Genomic DNA, 18,295 nt, shown 5'->3' with positions numbered 1-18,295 from the left:
AAACAGTGATTGGGGTCAGTTGAAACACACGCAAATAAATCAATATTTAATATTGTAAGACGTTTTATTCATTATTTATGTTTGTTTTATAAATAATTATGGCACTGCATGACAATATTAATCAGTCTACAGATATGTAACGAACAAAAACAACTAAAAACAATGGCATTTAAAAAAAAACAAATCGAAGGAAAATAATCTGTGAATAAACTAAAAGGAAACACTTCTTTCATTTTGATTAGTCATAAATCAAGCGAAAATCTAGCTTTGGGATCATTCCGAGTCGCAATTGTGACAAACATTGCTAAGACCACCTTTTGTGCAGTCTTCTTGAGTCCACAGTTTACAAGTGGTGCACTGTATCCACTTTTCACCGGATTTGCTCTCTGAATACAGTGACAGACAAACAAGACAATAGCACTCGTCCTCTTCTGATGATGATTCCTGTTGCGTATTATGATTATTTTTCCTTTAACGATCCTTCTACTTTTTTCTCCATCCAATCTTTTCTTGACTTACTTAGTTTTCATCCGTTTCAACCTTATTTCATGTTCCTTTCTTATCTCTTCTTTCTCTGTTTTTTTTAGTAGCAAGTATTTTGCAAACTCCTGCTCCTGCTCTTTATTAAAAACTTCGTTGTGGGGTTCATATCCCATTTTCTTCTTCACCAGATGCATCTCGCTTTCGTATATATATAATGAGCGAACAGTGGTTTAATCCATGCTTCTCCGCCGCTTTTCGCAGTGAATCTCCTGCTTTAACCTCCTCATAAGCGTATGTATACCTCGACAAGTCGACCTCCCCTCTCGAAGTCTTTCTTGCGCGTACTCTCGGCATCTAGAAAACAGGAAAACTGAAAAAATATGTTGTTTCAACCGTACCCACAAAAAATGTTTCAACCGTCCCCAACCCCTCCTTTAGGTGGAAAACAGAAAATAGTAATGTTAACAATAATGGCATATTAAAACTAATCACTATATCGTGTTCTACAAGCTTCATTTCAAACACGAAATCATACTCAATAATATCGTTTCAATAGAAACCGTAATAAAAGGAAAATTCTCAGAACAAAAATACTTACTTTTGGTTATCAAAATACAATAAGACCTCCTACAAGCAACAGCACCGTGCGGCGAGCGATGCAACACTGATATTCGTGTTTGAACTTGTTGTCCGCTTTGTTCGTCCCTTGGACCCTTCACCCTACCGCATACGGTTTGCAAGATATTTGCTCTGTTTCAACCGTCCTTTGTTTCAACCGTACCCAGTCTCCCCTACCAACGCCGAATCGACGTTCGTAAACAGAATTATGGTCAACTTTCCCTTATTCTGTTTACTTTCTTAATGACCTTATTTTCTTCTCTCTACGATTATTCCACTCGTATCCTTTGTTTTTTTTCTTAACTTTTTGTTGCGTTTCACAATATTTTTTTATTTTTTACTTTTTTTTATTTTTTAAAAAAAAAGAAGTATTTGTGTTTTTATTATTTACAAAAATACTTCAATTTCCTATTATTTCTGTGAGCCTAAGCGACTCATTATTAGAAATAGGCATCAAATTTTGGTAGAGTGGATTCGAACCGAGAAACTCCGACTCAAGAGTCCGCGACACTAACCACGGAACCACAACCTGACACTTAAACATAAAGTCAAAATTAACTTTTAAAACCACATTAATATCACAGTTCAAACTACTTAGTATATTTTGCCAGTTTAAAGAACGTTTAAAAGTTGATAATGCTGGATTAAGTCAGAATTGCATATTTTCTAGTTAACGTTTTTTGCCAGTACACCCACGATGTACTGTGACGCGTTTCGTCTTATCAAGACATCATAAAAATGACTTGATAAGTCGAAACACGTCACATTATATATAATAATAATAATAATAAAACCCTTATCCGCACCCCAATGGTGCATAGGGCACTGCGTCATATAAACGCAGTGTTATCTTGATCGTTTTACACATGAAGGAAAGGTGATCAGCCCTCCGCTTCAGGTACCAGTCTAGGGTAATATTGAATAAATATTACAGTGAAAAAATCACTTATATTTATTTTACCCCCCTTGGGAATCGAACCCGGGACCTCCAGAACGGTAGCCAAGCGTGCTGACCATTACACTACGGAGGTGGACAAAATATATATAATTGTATATATTAAAATAAAAGTGGAATTCGATCGAATAATTTTGTTTTATTTTGAGTACATTAACCACGGGACCACAACCCGACACAATATAATTACAAGTCCAAAAAAATTATACTAAATTGTTACATACAAAAAAATCCCACAAAAGCATGTCCTGTGTGTAGGTATACATTTTATTTCGACTGCATTCATCTGCTTTCATTCTTCTTTTGCCAACTTCTTTTTACTATTTATTTTGTAACAATCGCTTCGACCTCTGATAATCGTCCGGGTCATTTGTGACCCGACCCCCCAAACGACCCCCACGACCCACCTTCGACCCCACCCACACGCGCAGCCATATCGCTCACTCCTTTCAAGAACGTCATAAATCAAAAATCGTCAATTTTCAGTTGTGCATGTTTTCGGAATGCCCAGAAAATGTACTATATCCCCAGCAAAAGAGGCATATTTTAACTTAATATTTACCCACTACAGGGCAGAAAGTGTTGTTTTTGCATTTTGAAGAAAAGGTATTGTTTAATTATTTTTTAAAAATACTAAATATTTTACAAATGGAGTCAAAACCTTCAGGTTTTACATAAGAAGATCTGCTTCACAGTAAAAAGTTTAATAAGTGGCTTGATATTTATTTTTAACACATTGTATTATATTTTTTAACTTTAAAAACGTTCTCCTGATAAATCAAGTTATTTTATTTATGACGTTCTTGAAAGGAGTGAGCGATATGACGCTAGCTAATTGTATATCTAACAAGGGTGGTTGTTCAGGTGACCGCACACATTGTATATAACTCCATATTATGACGATCTAATGATATTATTCAGGAATTTTCCTTAGCAGACTTTTCCGGTTGGTCTGTACGAAATACCGACTGATTTTATAACGCTGGACGTCCGCTATGTTTTGAGCGTGTCCATTTTTTTTTCACAAATGTGGGTCTGTCCACTTGGTAGTCATCCAAAATTTCTAAAACATCTAGAAATTTTAACATCCGATGTGAAGAGCATACAAGATGCCTTTATAATAATAATTATTCTATTATTTTTGACATCTCATCAAAGATGAAGAAGAATATGGAAGTCTGGGCATTTACGGGGCTGACGACCGTCATAGGCTGGCTTAAGTGATCACTTTACACACGTGTAACATTCACCTATTCTACACATTATTGACAACCACACTACTCAAATTCTTGGAAGTTCTATATATATGAACCAATTTAGAAACCTTGTTCTTGAATCACTAGAACTTCACTAGAGACATCTATTGGTGAATGTTACACGTGTGTAAATGATCACTTAAACCAGCCTATGACGGTCGTCAGCCCCGTAAATGCCCAGACTTCCATATTCTTCTTCATCTTTGATGAGATGTCAAAAAATAATATGAAAGTAGCTCCTGTAATTGGAGATAATCCAGATTTTGTGAACAAGTAATTTGACACACTCAAAATGTTGTAAATAATTATTCTGTTAATTATTGATTCGGCATTAACTTTGTTGAATGACATGATTATTTTATTAAAATTAAACTCTTGAATATACCACTTTAATGAGTTTTATTTTTATTTTCGACTAGTTTCGAAAACGACAGATGTTTTCATCTTCTGGTACAAATTAAAAGTAATAATAATAATAGTTATTAATTATGGTAGTTTTAATTTGTCCGCCTCCGTAGTGTAATGGTCAGCACGCTCGGCTACCGTTCTGGAGGTCCCGGGTTCGATTCCCAAGGGGGGTAAAATAAATATAAGTGATTTTTTCACTGTAATATTTATTCAATATTACCATGGACTGGTACCTGAAGCGGAGGGCTGATCACCTTTCCTTCATGTGTAAACGATTAAGATAACACTGCGTTAATATGACACAGTGCCCTATGCACCATTGGGGTGCGGATAAGGGTTTTATTATTATTAATTTGTACCAGAAGATGAAAACATCTGTCGTTTTCGAAACTAGTCGTAAATAAAAATAAAACTCATTAAAGTGGTATATTCAAGTGTTTAATTTTAATAAAATAATTATTCTGAATTTACCAATCACTCAATAGAAAATAATCACTCATTTGATAAAAATAAAGGTCTCAATATATTACACGCATGCAACAGAGGACTTAAATTAGATAACTTAGAGATATTAGAAATAAAAAAGGCAATTAATAATAATTTACAACTAATAAATACACAAGTAAATGATTTTGCTAAAAGTCCGTTATTAAATATGATTCCAATCACTCATCATCCCTGATCCCTTTTGACTGTGACTGCCAATCAACACAAAAGTAAAACCACTTGAGATCTACCTGAGCTTCTTTCCCTAACCGTCAAAATATTTTGAATATTGTTTAGTAGATAGTGTTTTAGTATTTAATCAGTCTTGATAAAGAAGCGGTTAGCTTCGAAACCGATAGACATTACAATTAAGTTATAATAATAATAATAATAATAAAACCCTTATCCGCACCCCAGTGGTGCATAGGGCACTGCTTCATATAAACGCAGTGTTATCTTGATCGTTTACACATGAAGGAAAGGTGATTAGCCCTCCGCTTTAGGTACCTGTCCAGGGTAATTGAATAAATATTACAATGAAAAAATCACTCATATTTATTTGCCCCCCGCCCTGGGAATCGAACCCGAGACCTCCAGAACGGTAGCCGAGCGTGCTGACCATTACACTATGGAGGTGACAAGTATTAAGTTATAATAAAATATTTACAGTCATTTTAAAACAAGGTTTTTTTTATATAAAATGGAAAATCACAAAGTTAGTGCTTCAAATATAAATTTTATTTAATAGTATTTATGTTTAAAGTTGTTGGAATTTAATGTAAATCATGAGTGAATATTCTAAGTAAAACGCAATTTTTTTATGAAAATACTCATTCCATTCATGGCACTCTGAAATCTAGCTACACTTATACAACACCGCTCATTATATTATTTAAGACTCCAACTTTATAAGCTTTACACCCTATTTCTACTTGTGAGTGAGTTTACTCTTCATGATTGAAGTTACTGTAATTCATGAGTGAAAATTCTACACTCGCTCACGTCACTTTCGAGTCCCACCGTCCACCCATACACGCACGGCAGACGCAGGCGCCCCGCAATGTGTGTACACGCGGGCGCCCAGAGTGTGCGTGCACACGCGCGAGCGCCGCCGCGCGCGGCTCGGTGTGCGCGCCGTCGCGCCGGTGTTGGTGCACCCATAGATATAGATACCCCACCCGCTTAAAGCGCCGACGCGGCCGACGGTGAAATGGAAAACTTGACGGGAGCGATCGACAACCTGCGACGTCTAGAACAGTGTTCCGCAAACTTTTTTTGTTCAAGGTACACCTGCCAAATCAAGAAATTTCAGAGTTACACCAAAGAAAAAAGTTTATTGAATATTTTATTATCATGAAAATTAATATATTCTGAAAACATGTATCTAGGGAATGTTGCTTTACTCGAAAGATTTTTTTTTCTTTTTTTTTATGGACACATACACACCCTCACTCACACACACCTACCCTCTCTGCTCTTTTCTCTTTATATGCAACAGTATTCACAACATATGTTATTCCTCTTCCTTCTCCTAATCCTTATCCGCACCCAATGGTGCATAGGGCACTGCTGCATATAAACGCAGTGTTATCTTGATCGTTAACACATGAAGTAAAGGCGATCAGCCCTCCGCTTCAGGTGCCAGCCAAGGTGATGTTGAATAAATATTAAAGTGAAAAGATCACTTATATTTATTTGATTCCCCTGGGAATCGAACCCGGGACCACCAGCATGATAGCCGAGCGTGCTGATCATTGCACTACGGAGGCGGGCATACGAGTATGTTATAAGTGGAATTATTGAATTGGCTTTTATCATTTTTATATATTTTTTTTAAATATACAAGCTTTACAATTCCCAAACAAATCAAATAAAATAATATGGACGCTTTCTTTCGTTCAACCAACGGTTGTGTACCCCTGACGCAACCGAAGTTCATACATATCGAACGAGCTTCTCTTTACCGTCCATTCGTCGAACAGCCCTCCCCGCCGCCGGGCGCTCCCGTTCTCCGCTCGGCTATTTTCGGCTTCTACTCCGCGACGCATCGCATCACAGTGAGTCCCTGCGAGCCGGTGCGCCCCGAATCGATTCCCGGTCGCGGCTAAATCGCTCCTTTAACCGTCGAATAAACCCGTTTTAACGCGTTGGTGGTGATTTTCGTGCTAATAATAATAGTGTCAATAATAACGTTGAATCTCAACACATATGGAGAAGCATATGATAATCTGGATATTTGCAGGGCTTAAGGCCTGTCACAGGGTGGTTTAAGTGGTCAATTTTCACACGTGTGGCATTCATCATTCTACCCACGATTGACAACCACACTACTCATATTTTCGGAAATAATCGGCGAGTATGTATGAACATGCATAAATGTGGAAGAGGCGTAGAATATTTGAAAAGACAGAGCAGTGTGGCGTTATATCCTCTCTCCCTATCCCTGCGGGGAAGCGACGTGATGGTTAGTCAGCTAGTGTTTATCGGGTATAATGTTATAACGCTGAAGTTTTTGCATAAATGTGGAAGAGGCGAAGAATGTTCGCAAATACAGAGTGGTGTGGCGTTCTATTCCTGTGTCTACCCCTGCGGGGAAGTGGCGTGATGGTTTTTTAGTTAGTGTATATCGGGTATAATGTAATCATAAGTTTGTGAGTAAAATAACTGGTAAGCTGCATAAAAATTTTAAATCAGGTTTTCAGGCGTTTCCCAGTATGTAAAATAATCCGGTTCGGATCTTGCACACATCCACTAAAAGGGTCTTTGCTATGTGAAAGCTTTCTAAATCCAATCATAGATGACTTTTGTGAACTCAATCACGGAACGTGATGAGATTGATCATATAACATATTATGTATGTATGACTTTTAAAATTTGAGTAGTATGGTTATCAATCATGGGTAGAATTGGTGAATGTTACACGTATGTAATGTGATCACTTAAACCCGCCTGCGACGGATCGCTAGCCATGTAAATATCCAGATTTACATTTTCTTCTTCGTCTTTGTTGAGATGTTATTGTAAATAACTCCCAGGTGGACTATCCTAGATTTGTGAACAAAGACTTGGACGCACTCAAAATATTGCTAATAATAACAATTCACCTCAAGATAATCTAGTGTTTGAGTACGTGTATGCAACCCCGAGTGGAACTGGTGCTATTATCGTTTTCTCGCCTTCTATTTCTCCTCCATTTTCTTTCCCGCGAAGCGATTAAGTCCTTTACCTTGATCGTCTTCACTCACGTCGTCTGTCTCCCTACCAGACGCCGTGGGTGAAGGAGCTCAAGGTGGAGGATAACACTGCCACAGTTTGGGGAAGGAAATGTAGAACAATTGGCGGGTAAGAATAGGGACAATAGCAGTGGGGCACCCGCAGTTTCATACCCGCACGCGTACTAGTAAATTTTCTCGTCCGTTATGTAGCTCGTATGGATACGGTAGAAATGTACAACAAAAATAAAACAATTTTATTTATTGACATCTCAACATAGATGAAGAAAATACGCAAGTCCGGGCATTTGCAGGGCTTACGACCTGTTGTAGGATGGTTTGAGTGAGAACATTCACTACTTTACCCATGATTGACAACTTTATTACTTCAATTTATGCTCCAATTGAAAACGTCTTGCGCGTGCTACTTGGTGGGCGACATCTATCTTTGAAATTCGTAAAAAAAAATACTATTTGAAACCTTCATGAAACATACATAAGATTCTTCTTCATCTATGTTGAGATATCAATAATTATAATAATGATAATAAACTTCCTATGAATAACTCCCGAAAAAAGCTCAGCCCTGAATTTGTGGACAAATATTTAACCACGCTAGAAATATTTTTTTAAAATAATAATGCATATTATTTTTTGACATATCGCTCACTCCTTTCAACAACGTCATCAATTTTCAGTTGTGCATGTTTTCGGAATGCCCAGAAAATGTACTATATCCCAGCAAAAGTGGCATATTTTTAACTTAATATTTACCCGCTACAGGGCAGAAAGTGTTGTTTTTGCATTTTGAAGAAAAGGTTGTGTTTATTTTTCTTTTAAATATACAAAATATTTTTCAAATGGAGAAAAAACCTTCAGGTTTTACCTAAAAAGATCTGTTGCACAGAATAAAAATTCAATAAGTGGCTTGATGTTTATTTTTAATACATCGTGTTATATTTTTAAACTTTAAAAACGTAAATTAACTAACTAACCATCACGCCGCTTCCCCGCAGGGGTAGGCAGAGAGAATCGAACGCCACACCACTCTGTCTTTGCAAACATTCTTCGCTTCTTCTACATTCATGCATCTCCTCATACATACCCGACGATTATAACGACTCCTGACCCGGCCGCTTTCAAGTATTTGAAATATCTGATTGTGCCAAGTCTTCCTCTGCTTCTTTTTCCAACTACATTCGCCTCATAAATTTGTTAAACCGTTCTTTCTTCACTCATACGTTCCACATGTCCAAACCATCTCAACATATCTTTCTTAATTTTGTCGATGATGCTTATCTCAGCCTTACATTCTTTCCTTATTTCATCATTCGAACATCTATCAAACATCGTTTCGCCACACATTCGTAACAAGTTTTTTGATTTATGACGTTCTTGAAAGGAGTGAGCGATATGTCCATACCACCTTAAAGAACAATATACTCATCGGATAAATCGCTCACTCCTTTCAAGAACGTCATAAATCAAAAAACTTGAATTTTCAGGAGAACGTTTTTAAAGTTTAAAAATATAATTTAATGAAAAAATAAATAAATATCAAGCCACTTATTGAACATTAAACTGTGTAACAGATCTTTTTAGGTAAAACCTGAAGGTTTTTTCTCCATTTGAAAAATATTTAGTATATTTAAAAAAATAAATAAACAATACCTTTTCTTCAAAATGCAAAAACAACACTTTCTGCCCTGTAGCGGGTAAATATTAAGTTAAAAATATGCCTCTTTTGCTGGGATATAGTACATTTTCTGGGCATTCTGAAAACATGCACAACTGAAAATTGACGCTTTTGATTTATGACGTTCTTGAAAGGAGTGAGCGAAATGTCAACATGTTCCTACAACTCGTAAGGTAAAATTAGCCAATTTTTCGGTATTCCCTTTTTCTTCCATTCCCACATTACGGTGACATTTTGAACGCCATCTCCACGTGACGTGATATGAATAATATCACGTATTCGAAGGTCACCGGAAGTGTGAATTCTGGATAAGCCAAATGTCCCGCGGGAGTGACGCGGCGCGTCGCGACGCTTCCGCTCGGCCTAGAGCGTCGCGACGCGCCCTAATCTACTTTCTAATTACTCCATCCTCGTTAAAATAGCTGTTATCTTGTTTTGTCTGCGTAGCTTTGTCGTTCCTATGCAATGTGGCATTATGAGTGAGGAAATATATATGTGTGTGTATATATATTCGTTTATAATATACGATTATGAACATTCTCAATGCATTTGTTCGCAGTTCAAAGTAAATATTCGATTACGAACATTCTCAATATATAGCTCACTCCTTTCAACAACGTCATATAATAAGTAAATATTCGATTACGAACATTCTCTTAATACTTTTTCACGGTTGAAAGTTCAAATATTCGATTACGTAACTTCTCAATATATCGCTCACTCCTTTCAACAACGTCATATATCAAAAAGCTTGTTTTTTCAGGAGATTTTAAAGTTTAAAAATATAATGAAATGTATTAAAAATAAATAACATGCCACTTATTGAACTTTTTACTATGTAACAGATCTTTTTAGGTAAAACCTGAGTGTTTTTTCTCCATTTGAAAAATATTTAGTATATTTATAAAAAATAATTATGCAATACCTTTTGTTCAAAATGCAAAAACGACAATTTTTATCCTGTAGCGGGTAAATATTATTGAAAAATATGCTGCTTTTGCTGGGATATAGTACATATTCTGGGCATTCCGAAAACTTGTACAACTGAAAATGTACGATTTTCGATATATGACGTTGTTGAAAGGAGTGAGCGATATCTGTTCACCTTTTCATTTTTAATATTCAAATATGAATATTCTCAATATATGTATTTGTTCGCCGTTCAAAATTAATATTCAAGAACGAACATTTTTCGTTATATTTATTCGTTGTTTAAAGCTAGAATATTCAATATGAACATTCTAAATATATTGCTGTTCAAAGATAATATTCAATACGAAAATTCCCAATTTAATATTTGTTCGCCGTTCAAAGTCACAATATTCAAATACGAATATTCTCAATATAGAAACACTCAAAATTTCGGCCGGTACAACCGCGAGCGCTAAAACGCCGCGTTATCGTAATTAATGGAGTTATATTCTACTCTCGCGTTCGTTTCCGTTCGTGCCATATCAGCAAGGGCTCTGTAGGCGGGGAGGATCGAACGCCACGCCCTTCCTAACCCATTAAATACACCCAAATACATTCATCATTCATTTGTATTATATAACGAAACTTTTTATGGAAGGTTTTATTGTAAAAGCAAAATGATATCCTGGATAAATTATTTATTAAACTTTTAGTATGGAATGTATGTACATTGGTGGAGTATTACTAAGAATCAATATCTTCTAACCAACCAACTATAACCAGAGTTTTGACTCCTGTCAAGGCTTGCACGGCTGTCCAAACTCAAAACACAGTAAAGGACTTTTTTTGTAGTATTTTTTTTTTGTATTTTTGGACTAAGTAGATTCTAATTAGTCCGAAAATGCAAAAAAAAACGTACTACAAAAAAATGTCCCTTACTGTGTTTTAAGTTTGCACAGCCGTGCACCTTATACAGGGCAGATAATTCTTTCAATTATAATAAATTAGGATTATTTATATAGTATCATTTTTATAAAATACTACCTCAAAGGCGCTTCACTATGATATTTTATGATAAATAGTTTATTTTTTATTTATTTCTAACATTGATAAATTTTTGAACCCCAAACTGATATTTTTAGATTAAATTGGGTAAGGATAGGTATCCAATGAATAATTAAACGGTCTTTTGTTGACAATTTTAAAATCCATAATTCATTTTTTAATCGAGCCAGCGATATCGCTCGCTCCTTTCAACAACGTCATATATTTAAAAAATCGTCAATTTTCAGTTGTGCATGTTTTCGAAATTCTCAGAAAATGTACTATATCCCAGCAAAAGCGGCATATTTTAAACTTAATAATTACCCGCTACAGGGCAGAAAGTGTTGTTTTTGCATTTTGAAGAAAAGGTTTTGTTTATTTTTTTTTTTTTACACACTAAATATTTTTCTAATGGAGAAAAAACCTTCAGGTTTTATCTAAAAAGATCTGTTGCACAGTAAAAAGTTCAATAAGTGGCTTGATATTTATTTTTAGTACATTTTATTATATTTTTAAACTTGAAAAACGATCTCCTGAAAAATCAAGTTTTTTGAAATATGATGTTGTTGAAAGGTGTGAGCGATGAATTTAAGAAATATTTGTTTTCACCAAGTAATATTTAAATATGAAATGAATATTAAAGAAATAATTGAATTTTTTTTACGATTTTAGTATCATTGCTTTCCTTATGAATTATGGGACACCGACTATTGCAATTTTTTCATGTACAATATTTTGTGCTAGGGATTAAAAATATATATCTTTCTACTATGAATGCTGGGAACAGAGTGAATGGTGCACTAAAATCAGTTTTAGCAAGTAAAAATCTATCAGCGGAAGCTAAACTGGCAGTACACAATGAAGTTCTGGTTCCAACCCTTATGTATGTAAGCGAAGCATGGAGTTGGCAAAAGAAGGATGAAAGCAGACTGAACGCAGTCGAAATGCGATCCCTCAGACGAATGTGTGGCGAAACGATGTTTGATAGATGTTCGAATGATGAAATAAGGAAAGAATGTAAGGCTGAGATAAGCATCATCGATAAAATTAAGAAAGGTGTGTTGAGATGGTTTGGACATGTGGAGCGTATGAGTGAAGAAAGAACGGTTAAACAAATTTATGAGGCGAATGTAGTTGGAAAAACAAGCAGAGGGCGACCGAGGAAAACTTGGCACAATCAGGTATGTCAAATACTTGAAAGCGGCCGGGTCAGGAGTCGTAATAATCGTCGGGTATGTATGAGGAAATGCATGAATGTAGAAGAGGCAAAGAATGTTTGCAAGGACAGAGTGGTGTGGCGTTCGATTCTCTCTGCCTACCCCTGCGGGGAAGCGGCGTGATGGTTAGTTAGTTAGTTAGTTTATCTTTCTACTTATATTTCCCTGGTTTAGTGCCCTTGTGATGCGTATTCTTTTACAATCATTTAATCAATCGCCTAAAACGGAGTGTTGCTGGACTAAAGTGTAGTTCGACCGGTGTAGCGAGATGTGCGAATCCTCGCCCAAAGTGTTCAGGAACGTGTCGCTTCCAGCTGGTACACAACCGCCAGAGATCACCCGACGAACGTGCTCTGAAAGGTTAAATTTGACGAGTTGATCACGATTCGAAACCGCAGAGGTCCACGTGACAATTTGATGTGAAAATAAAGACTAATCTGAGTTAAAAAATGATAGAATGGTCCATGCAGAACCATATGATGTGGATGCTTTTATGGACAGATCACACCGTCAACTCTCATTTTCACTTGATTCTCTGTGGTTTTGAAGATGATGACCAACCAAAATATATTGTATGCTTAACCCTTTTTATTTCATATGTGTATGTGTAATAATGTGAACTAAGAATTCACAGTACCTCATTTTGCTTAAAATTTTTAATTAAGAATTCAAGGTATCTAATTTTGCTTAATAATTTGAAGTAAGAATTCATAGTACCTAATTTAGCCAAGTTATTTGAGTTAAGAATTTCTTCAAACTCTTATCCGCACCACAATGGTGCGTAGGGCACTGCATCATGTGACCGCAGTGTTATCTTGATAGTTAACACATGAAGGAAAGGTGATCAGCCCTCCGCTTCAGGTACCAGTCCAGGGTAATATTGAATAAATATTACATTGAAAAAAATCACTTTTATTTATTTGACCCCCCCTGGGATCGATTTCCAAATAAATGTGGTCAAATAAATTTAAGTGATTTTTTCACTCTAATATTTATTTCATATGACCCTGGACTGGTACGTGAAGCGGAGGGCTGACCTTTCCTTCATGTGTTAATGATCAAGATAACACTGCGTTTATGTGATGCAGTGCCCTGTGTACCATTGGGTGTGGATAAGGGTTTGAATGAATATAATAAAAAAAATAGTTACATTAGTAATAAAAAAAGCCAATTACACAATTCCACATTAATGTTACGATCAAAAACATCAAATGGTAAAAAATAAATTAAATTAAAATAATTAAAATATAGTTGGAGTGTGTGTGTGTATGAGGAAGGAAGTAAAAGGAATTAAAAAGATCTAAAAATTAGCTTGATTTCGGATCAAATTTGCGCTTTCAGAATATTTACTATAATTTGATTTTTTCTTTCTCCTCCAGTGATGCAGAGGTCTTGGCTGGCGCCGCGAGCGGTCCTGGCGCTCCTTCAGGAGGCTCCAGCAACTCTTCACTGTCCTCCAAAAGCAACGACAGCGCACAGCCGGAAAATCATGGTAAGACTTCATCCTATTCTTCTTCGTCAGCTGTCTCTCCACTGCCGGGTGTAGGCCTCTTCTAATAGGGTATTATCACTCAGGAGGAATATCTTATTTAACATACTTAACCTATAAATGATTTGGTAAGACTCGTTTAGTGTTTATTTTTTATTTTTTATTTTTTTTGAGGTCAAGGGATTTTTCATCCCTTATGCCACCGCGACCATATTAGCTCTATTGTGACCTCCCTCTGTATTACAGCTTACTGCCAAGACCTACAAGAGTCATGTAACTCACGACCTGTCTTGGTGGTAGGAGCTTCACCTTCTCGGAGTCCAGTAGAGGTCCTCCAAGGATGTGACTTCGTTTGCGAGCGAGTTTGTCACAATTATAGAGAACGTGGATTGGCGTTTCGTTATCCTCCATACAAAATCTGCATACTGGGGAGTCATGAAGTCCAATTTTTGTCATGTGTTTCCTCAGTCTGCAGTGTCCTGTCAAGGTCCTGGTTAGGATCCTTATTTGTTTTTTGCTAAGCTTTAGAGCTTCTGTCGAGAATTTCCGCGAATACCCTGTGATCAGTTCCTTTGCGTGTTTCATCCCTGAGCTGTTGGACCAGATCTCTTGGCTCTTGTCCATGGCCCAGTTTTTCAGACTAAACTTAAGTGTCAGTCCGCATATGGACTCAGGTCCCATTGGTGGCTTCTCAGCACCAGTTCTTGCAAGTGTTTATTTAGATATAATCAATATTTTCATTCATCATTTTCTTTTGCAAAATTCGTCTTTAAAGTTTAAACCTTCATATCTCCCTTAGTATCCTACAGATTTCAATAAGAATGTTACCGATAGTCTTGTGATTTTTCATATTAATTTACTAGCCAATAATAACACATCATGAGAATGATGCATTCCTTCCAGACTTCTCTCTATTGGGCTTTTTTGATCCACTTACTACAAATCGGACAATGTCGTCTGCCCATCTTTTCTGATTTAGGCCTATTCCTGTCTTCATGTCCCGTGGTGCCCGCCGCAGAACTATGGATGCCCGTCTGTCCGATGTATCACTTTTCAACGCTCTTCGGTTAAAATGGTCAAATGAATTTTCAGGTTCCCAGTCTGATTGGTCGGAAGAGGAAGACGGCGGCGGCCCCTGGTCGGCGAGGGCGCCTCCGGAGGTGCTGGCTTCCATGTCCGGGGGAGCGAGGAAGCGACAGGATCTCATACACGGTAGGGAGAAGCTTTTGTGTGTGTCCCTCTCTCTATCCCTCACTCTGTCCTTATCTTCCTGTGGAAGCGTTGGTGGCCCGTTGGTACTTGATCACGGGTCCACGCGTTCCTATCTCCTCAGAGGTTGCAAGTGATTATTATATGAATCATGAAAAGAATAAATGCTCAACTTACTTGGGAATCCGTGTTTATTTTTTGACAAAAGAATTTTGTTTTGCTATTTAACTTAAGATTAACAGGTTTTACGCTAAACTTATATTATGTTTTGAATATTGAAAGCATTAACTTTGTGGATCATATTGATGTATTATTTCAAGAAATAAAAAGACTTTGTGTTCTGATCCACTCTCCTTTCTCTCTCTCACACTTGATAAGGAGTGTAGTATCATGTGGTGTTGCGTTGCAGAGCTGATCTGGTCCGAGTCGTCGCACGTGCGCTGGCTGCGCGTCCTGCGGCGTGTGTACCACCGGCCGCTGCTGCGCTCGGGCAGCACGCTGCTGCCGCCGGCAGACGTGCGCAACCTGCTGCCCAACCTGCCCGACGTGCTGCAGCGCCACCGCCGGCTGGCCGAGGAACTGCAGGCGCTGCGCCAGGCGCGCGCGCGCGTGCCCACCGGCCCGCTGGCGGATGCTCTCATCTCCATGGTGAGCACTCCCAACCTAACCTAGCCTAACCGACCATCCACCATCTGTAGGCCGATTCGTAACTAGTTGACTTATTCATACTGCCACTACTACTACTACTCCGACTACAGAGTGACACCAGCCCGCTGTCCGAAGCGCTCATCTCCATAGTGAACACCACTACTAACCTAACCCAACCTAACCGACCATCTGTAGGCTGATTCATAATCAACTAACCATCCACCAACATCTACCGAGTAATTAAATATGCTCACCATACGAGTTTTCAACACACATTTGCCGCAGTTGAAAATGTTAACTTGGCTAAAATATGTAAAAATATATGTACAACATTTTCGTAAAAATATATGTACAACATGAATCAAACCCGGGTCCAACAGCATAGTAGCCAAATGCGCTAACCATTACACCATGGAGACGGACAAAACAGGCTGATTTCTAGGGGAAACAAATCCAGAATCCACTTGCAAGACTGTGCGAGAACCTACCCACGTTCTTTACAGTCAGCATCTTGGGATTGTCAACGATATATTGAGCGTGTTTGTGTTCCAGTTGGGGGAGAGCAGATATGCGGCTGCGCTGGCGCGCTTCTGCGGGGGGCAGGGGCTCGCCCTGGACGCCCTGAAGGAGCGCAGGAAGCGCAACAAGGAGCTCAACGCCTTCCTGATCAAGGCGGAGCAGGACCCCCTGTGCGCACGGCTCACCCTGGCCGGGCTGCTGGCCTTCGTCTGGCAGAGGTAACACACCATCCAATCATTCCCTTATTGGCAATTCTTGTACCTTGAGGTGACACATGATGATCTCTCCTCAGGTTGACCAAGTACCAGCTGCTCCTGGAGGGCATCATGAAGACCTCGCACGCGCTAGACGATGTGAACTCGGAGACCGAGGGCGCTGCCAATCTGGAGGACTTCGCCAAGATCTCCCACGCCCTCAAGCTGACCAAAGAAGTCCTCAACACTGTCAACACGGCCATACAGACCACGGAGAATGAGCACAGGTGATATTCTTTTCTATTATTATTCTATTCTATTCTAGCACTTGGATAGCTTCAAACTCAAAAAATGGGTGTTGAACGACTGATTTTTGCAGTATCTAAATTCAGTCACATCACCCCACTACTTCACCAACTGAACTGGTCACGCTTTCCCGAAAGGGTAGAATATAAACTTTGTCTGCGTGTGTCTAAATCAATGCATAATATGGCTTCAGACTATCTAAAAGACGAATTGGTTGATAGACGTCTCACACTTTAATCGGCTACCACAACTGCTATGGGTAAAGCGATCTTACCAGCCCACTAAAATTGGCAAGCGTGCCTTTGATGTTGCGGAACTGATGGCGTGGAATTCTCTTCCACCAGTAGTTACAAACAGTGAGAGTGAAACGATCTTTAGAAAAAAACTAAAAATTTATTTGTTTGCTAAATCATTTGCACATACTCCTTTCCATCACAGTGAAGCGGTCTTGAGGTAGGCTTCACAGTGGACCACCTTCCCAACTAAGCCACGACGCTCTGTTTGCGTCTTTAACCTAACATGTGCTTCCGCGATTTGCTTATTTATTTATTTGATTATATTTTCCAGGTTGAAATCCATCCAATCAAAGCTGGAGAACCGCTGGGCAGGAGGCGCAAAGACCAGCGATGTTAGCAATGAAAAGCGCCACCTAGATCTCTCTCAGCACAGCCTCGTGTTGGAGGGGTCCCTCAGCATACGCCAGGACTCTAACAAGAGAGTCAACGTGTTGGTAAGGATCTCCATTCGCATATAGCCGTCGCTTTTTCGGACCCCGTAGCAGTCACTTTTTGGAATGTAAACATGACTGTTATATCGCTCACTCCTTTCAACAACGACACATATCAAGAAACTTGATTTTTCAGGAGATCGTTTTTAAAGTTTAAGAATATAATTAAATGTATTAAAAATAAATGTCACTTGTTAAACTTTTTACTGTGCAACAGATCTTTTTAGGTAAAACCTGAAGGTTTTTTCTCAATTTGAAAAATATTAAGTATATTTTTTTTAAATAATTAAACAATACCTTTTCTTCAAAATGCAAAAACAACACTTTCTGCCCTGTAGCGGGTAAATATCGAGTTGAAAATATGCCCCTTTTGCTGGGATATACAGTATCTACTCAATGAATTAGGGCCACGCAGAATTTCGCGCAATTTCTCAATTCAAACAGGAATAACTCAGAGAAAACCTTGAATAAAACAACATTGAATTTTATTTACACATGAACACTTTATTACGCTTAAATTATGCATATATTTTCATATAAATATAGTTAGTATTTAGTATTTCCACCTTTGGCAGAAATAACTGCCTCAATTCTTTTTGGCATACTTAAAATGCACTGTTTTATCATGTTTTTTGTTTCTTCGTCTTCTGACCAAATTTTTTGAATATTTTTTTTAGACAGTCTACTGTCGGATTTGGAAATGAGTATACCTTATTTTATAACATGCTCCATACGTTTTCTATAGGATAAAGGTCCGGAGAATTTCCAGGCCAGGGGGCAAAGGCAGATTTTTGTTAGACAAAAATTTTATTATTGATTTAGCCCGGTGGCAAGGTGCCCCATCCTGCATGAAGGTGTATGGACCTTCTGTTGGGTCGAGTGTATGGTAGAAGGGCAATAAAATTCGTTCGAGGAC

The 18,295-nt window shown here is 38.0% G+C and overlaps 1 protein-coding gene and 1 long non-coding RNA gene across 2 annotated transcripts in view; one reads left to right on the top strand and one right to left on the bottom strand.

The window, feature by feature from the left end:
- The window catches only part of LOC148310932 (uncharacterized), a 144,589-nt gene that overhangs the window by 114,728 nt on the left and 11,566 nt on the right, over positions 1–18,295 (top strand). Inside the window, exons 24-29 of the mRNA XM_088257563.1 lie at positions 13,667–13,779; positions 14,869–14,988; positions 15,395–15,633; positions 16,186–16,370; positions 16,445–16,633; positions 17,220–17,382. Coding sequence (XP_088113689.1) covers positions 13,667–13,779; positions 14,869–14,988; positions 15,395–15,633; positions 16,186–16,370; positions 16,445–16,633; positions 17,220–17,382 — 1,009 coding nt within the window. The remainder of the gene's footprint in view (positions 1–13,666; positions 13,780–14,868; positions 14,989–15,394; positions 15,634–16,185; positions 16,371–16,444; positions 16,634–17,219; positions 17,383–18,295) is intronic.
- Positions 46–1,149, bottom strand: LOC148310933 (uncharacterized). The gene is made up of 2 exons (XR_015837329.1): positions 1,082–1,149; positions 46–837 (listed from the first exon to the last, which is right to left on the bottom strand). It is a non-coding gene; the product is annotated as an uncharacterized LOC148310933 (long non-coding RNA).

This window comes from Brachycentrus maculatus, unplaced genomic scaffold (assembly GCF_059751285.1).
Source record: "Brachycentrus maculatus isolate JH-2025_06_01 unplaced genomic scaffold, ASM5975128v1 h1tg000084l, whole genome shotgun sequence".
In the NCBI taxonomy this organism is placed as follows: Eukaryota; Metazoa; Arthropoda; class Insecta; order Trichoptera; family Brachycentridae; genus Brachycentrus; species Brachycentrus maculatus.
Note: the sequence above shows the minus strand (reverse complement) of the source record. Positions and strands in the feature narration are given on the sequence as shown.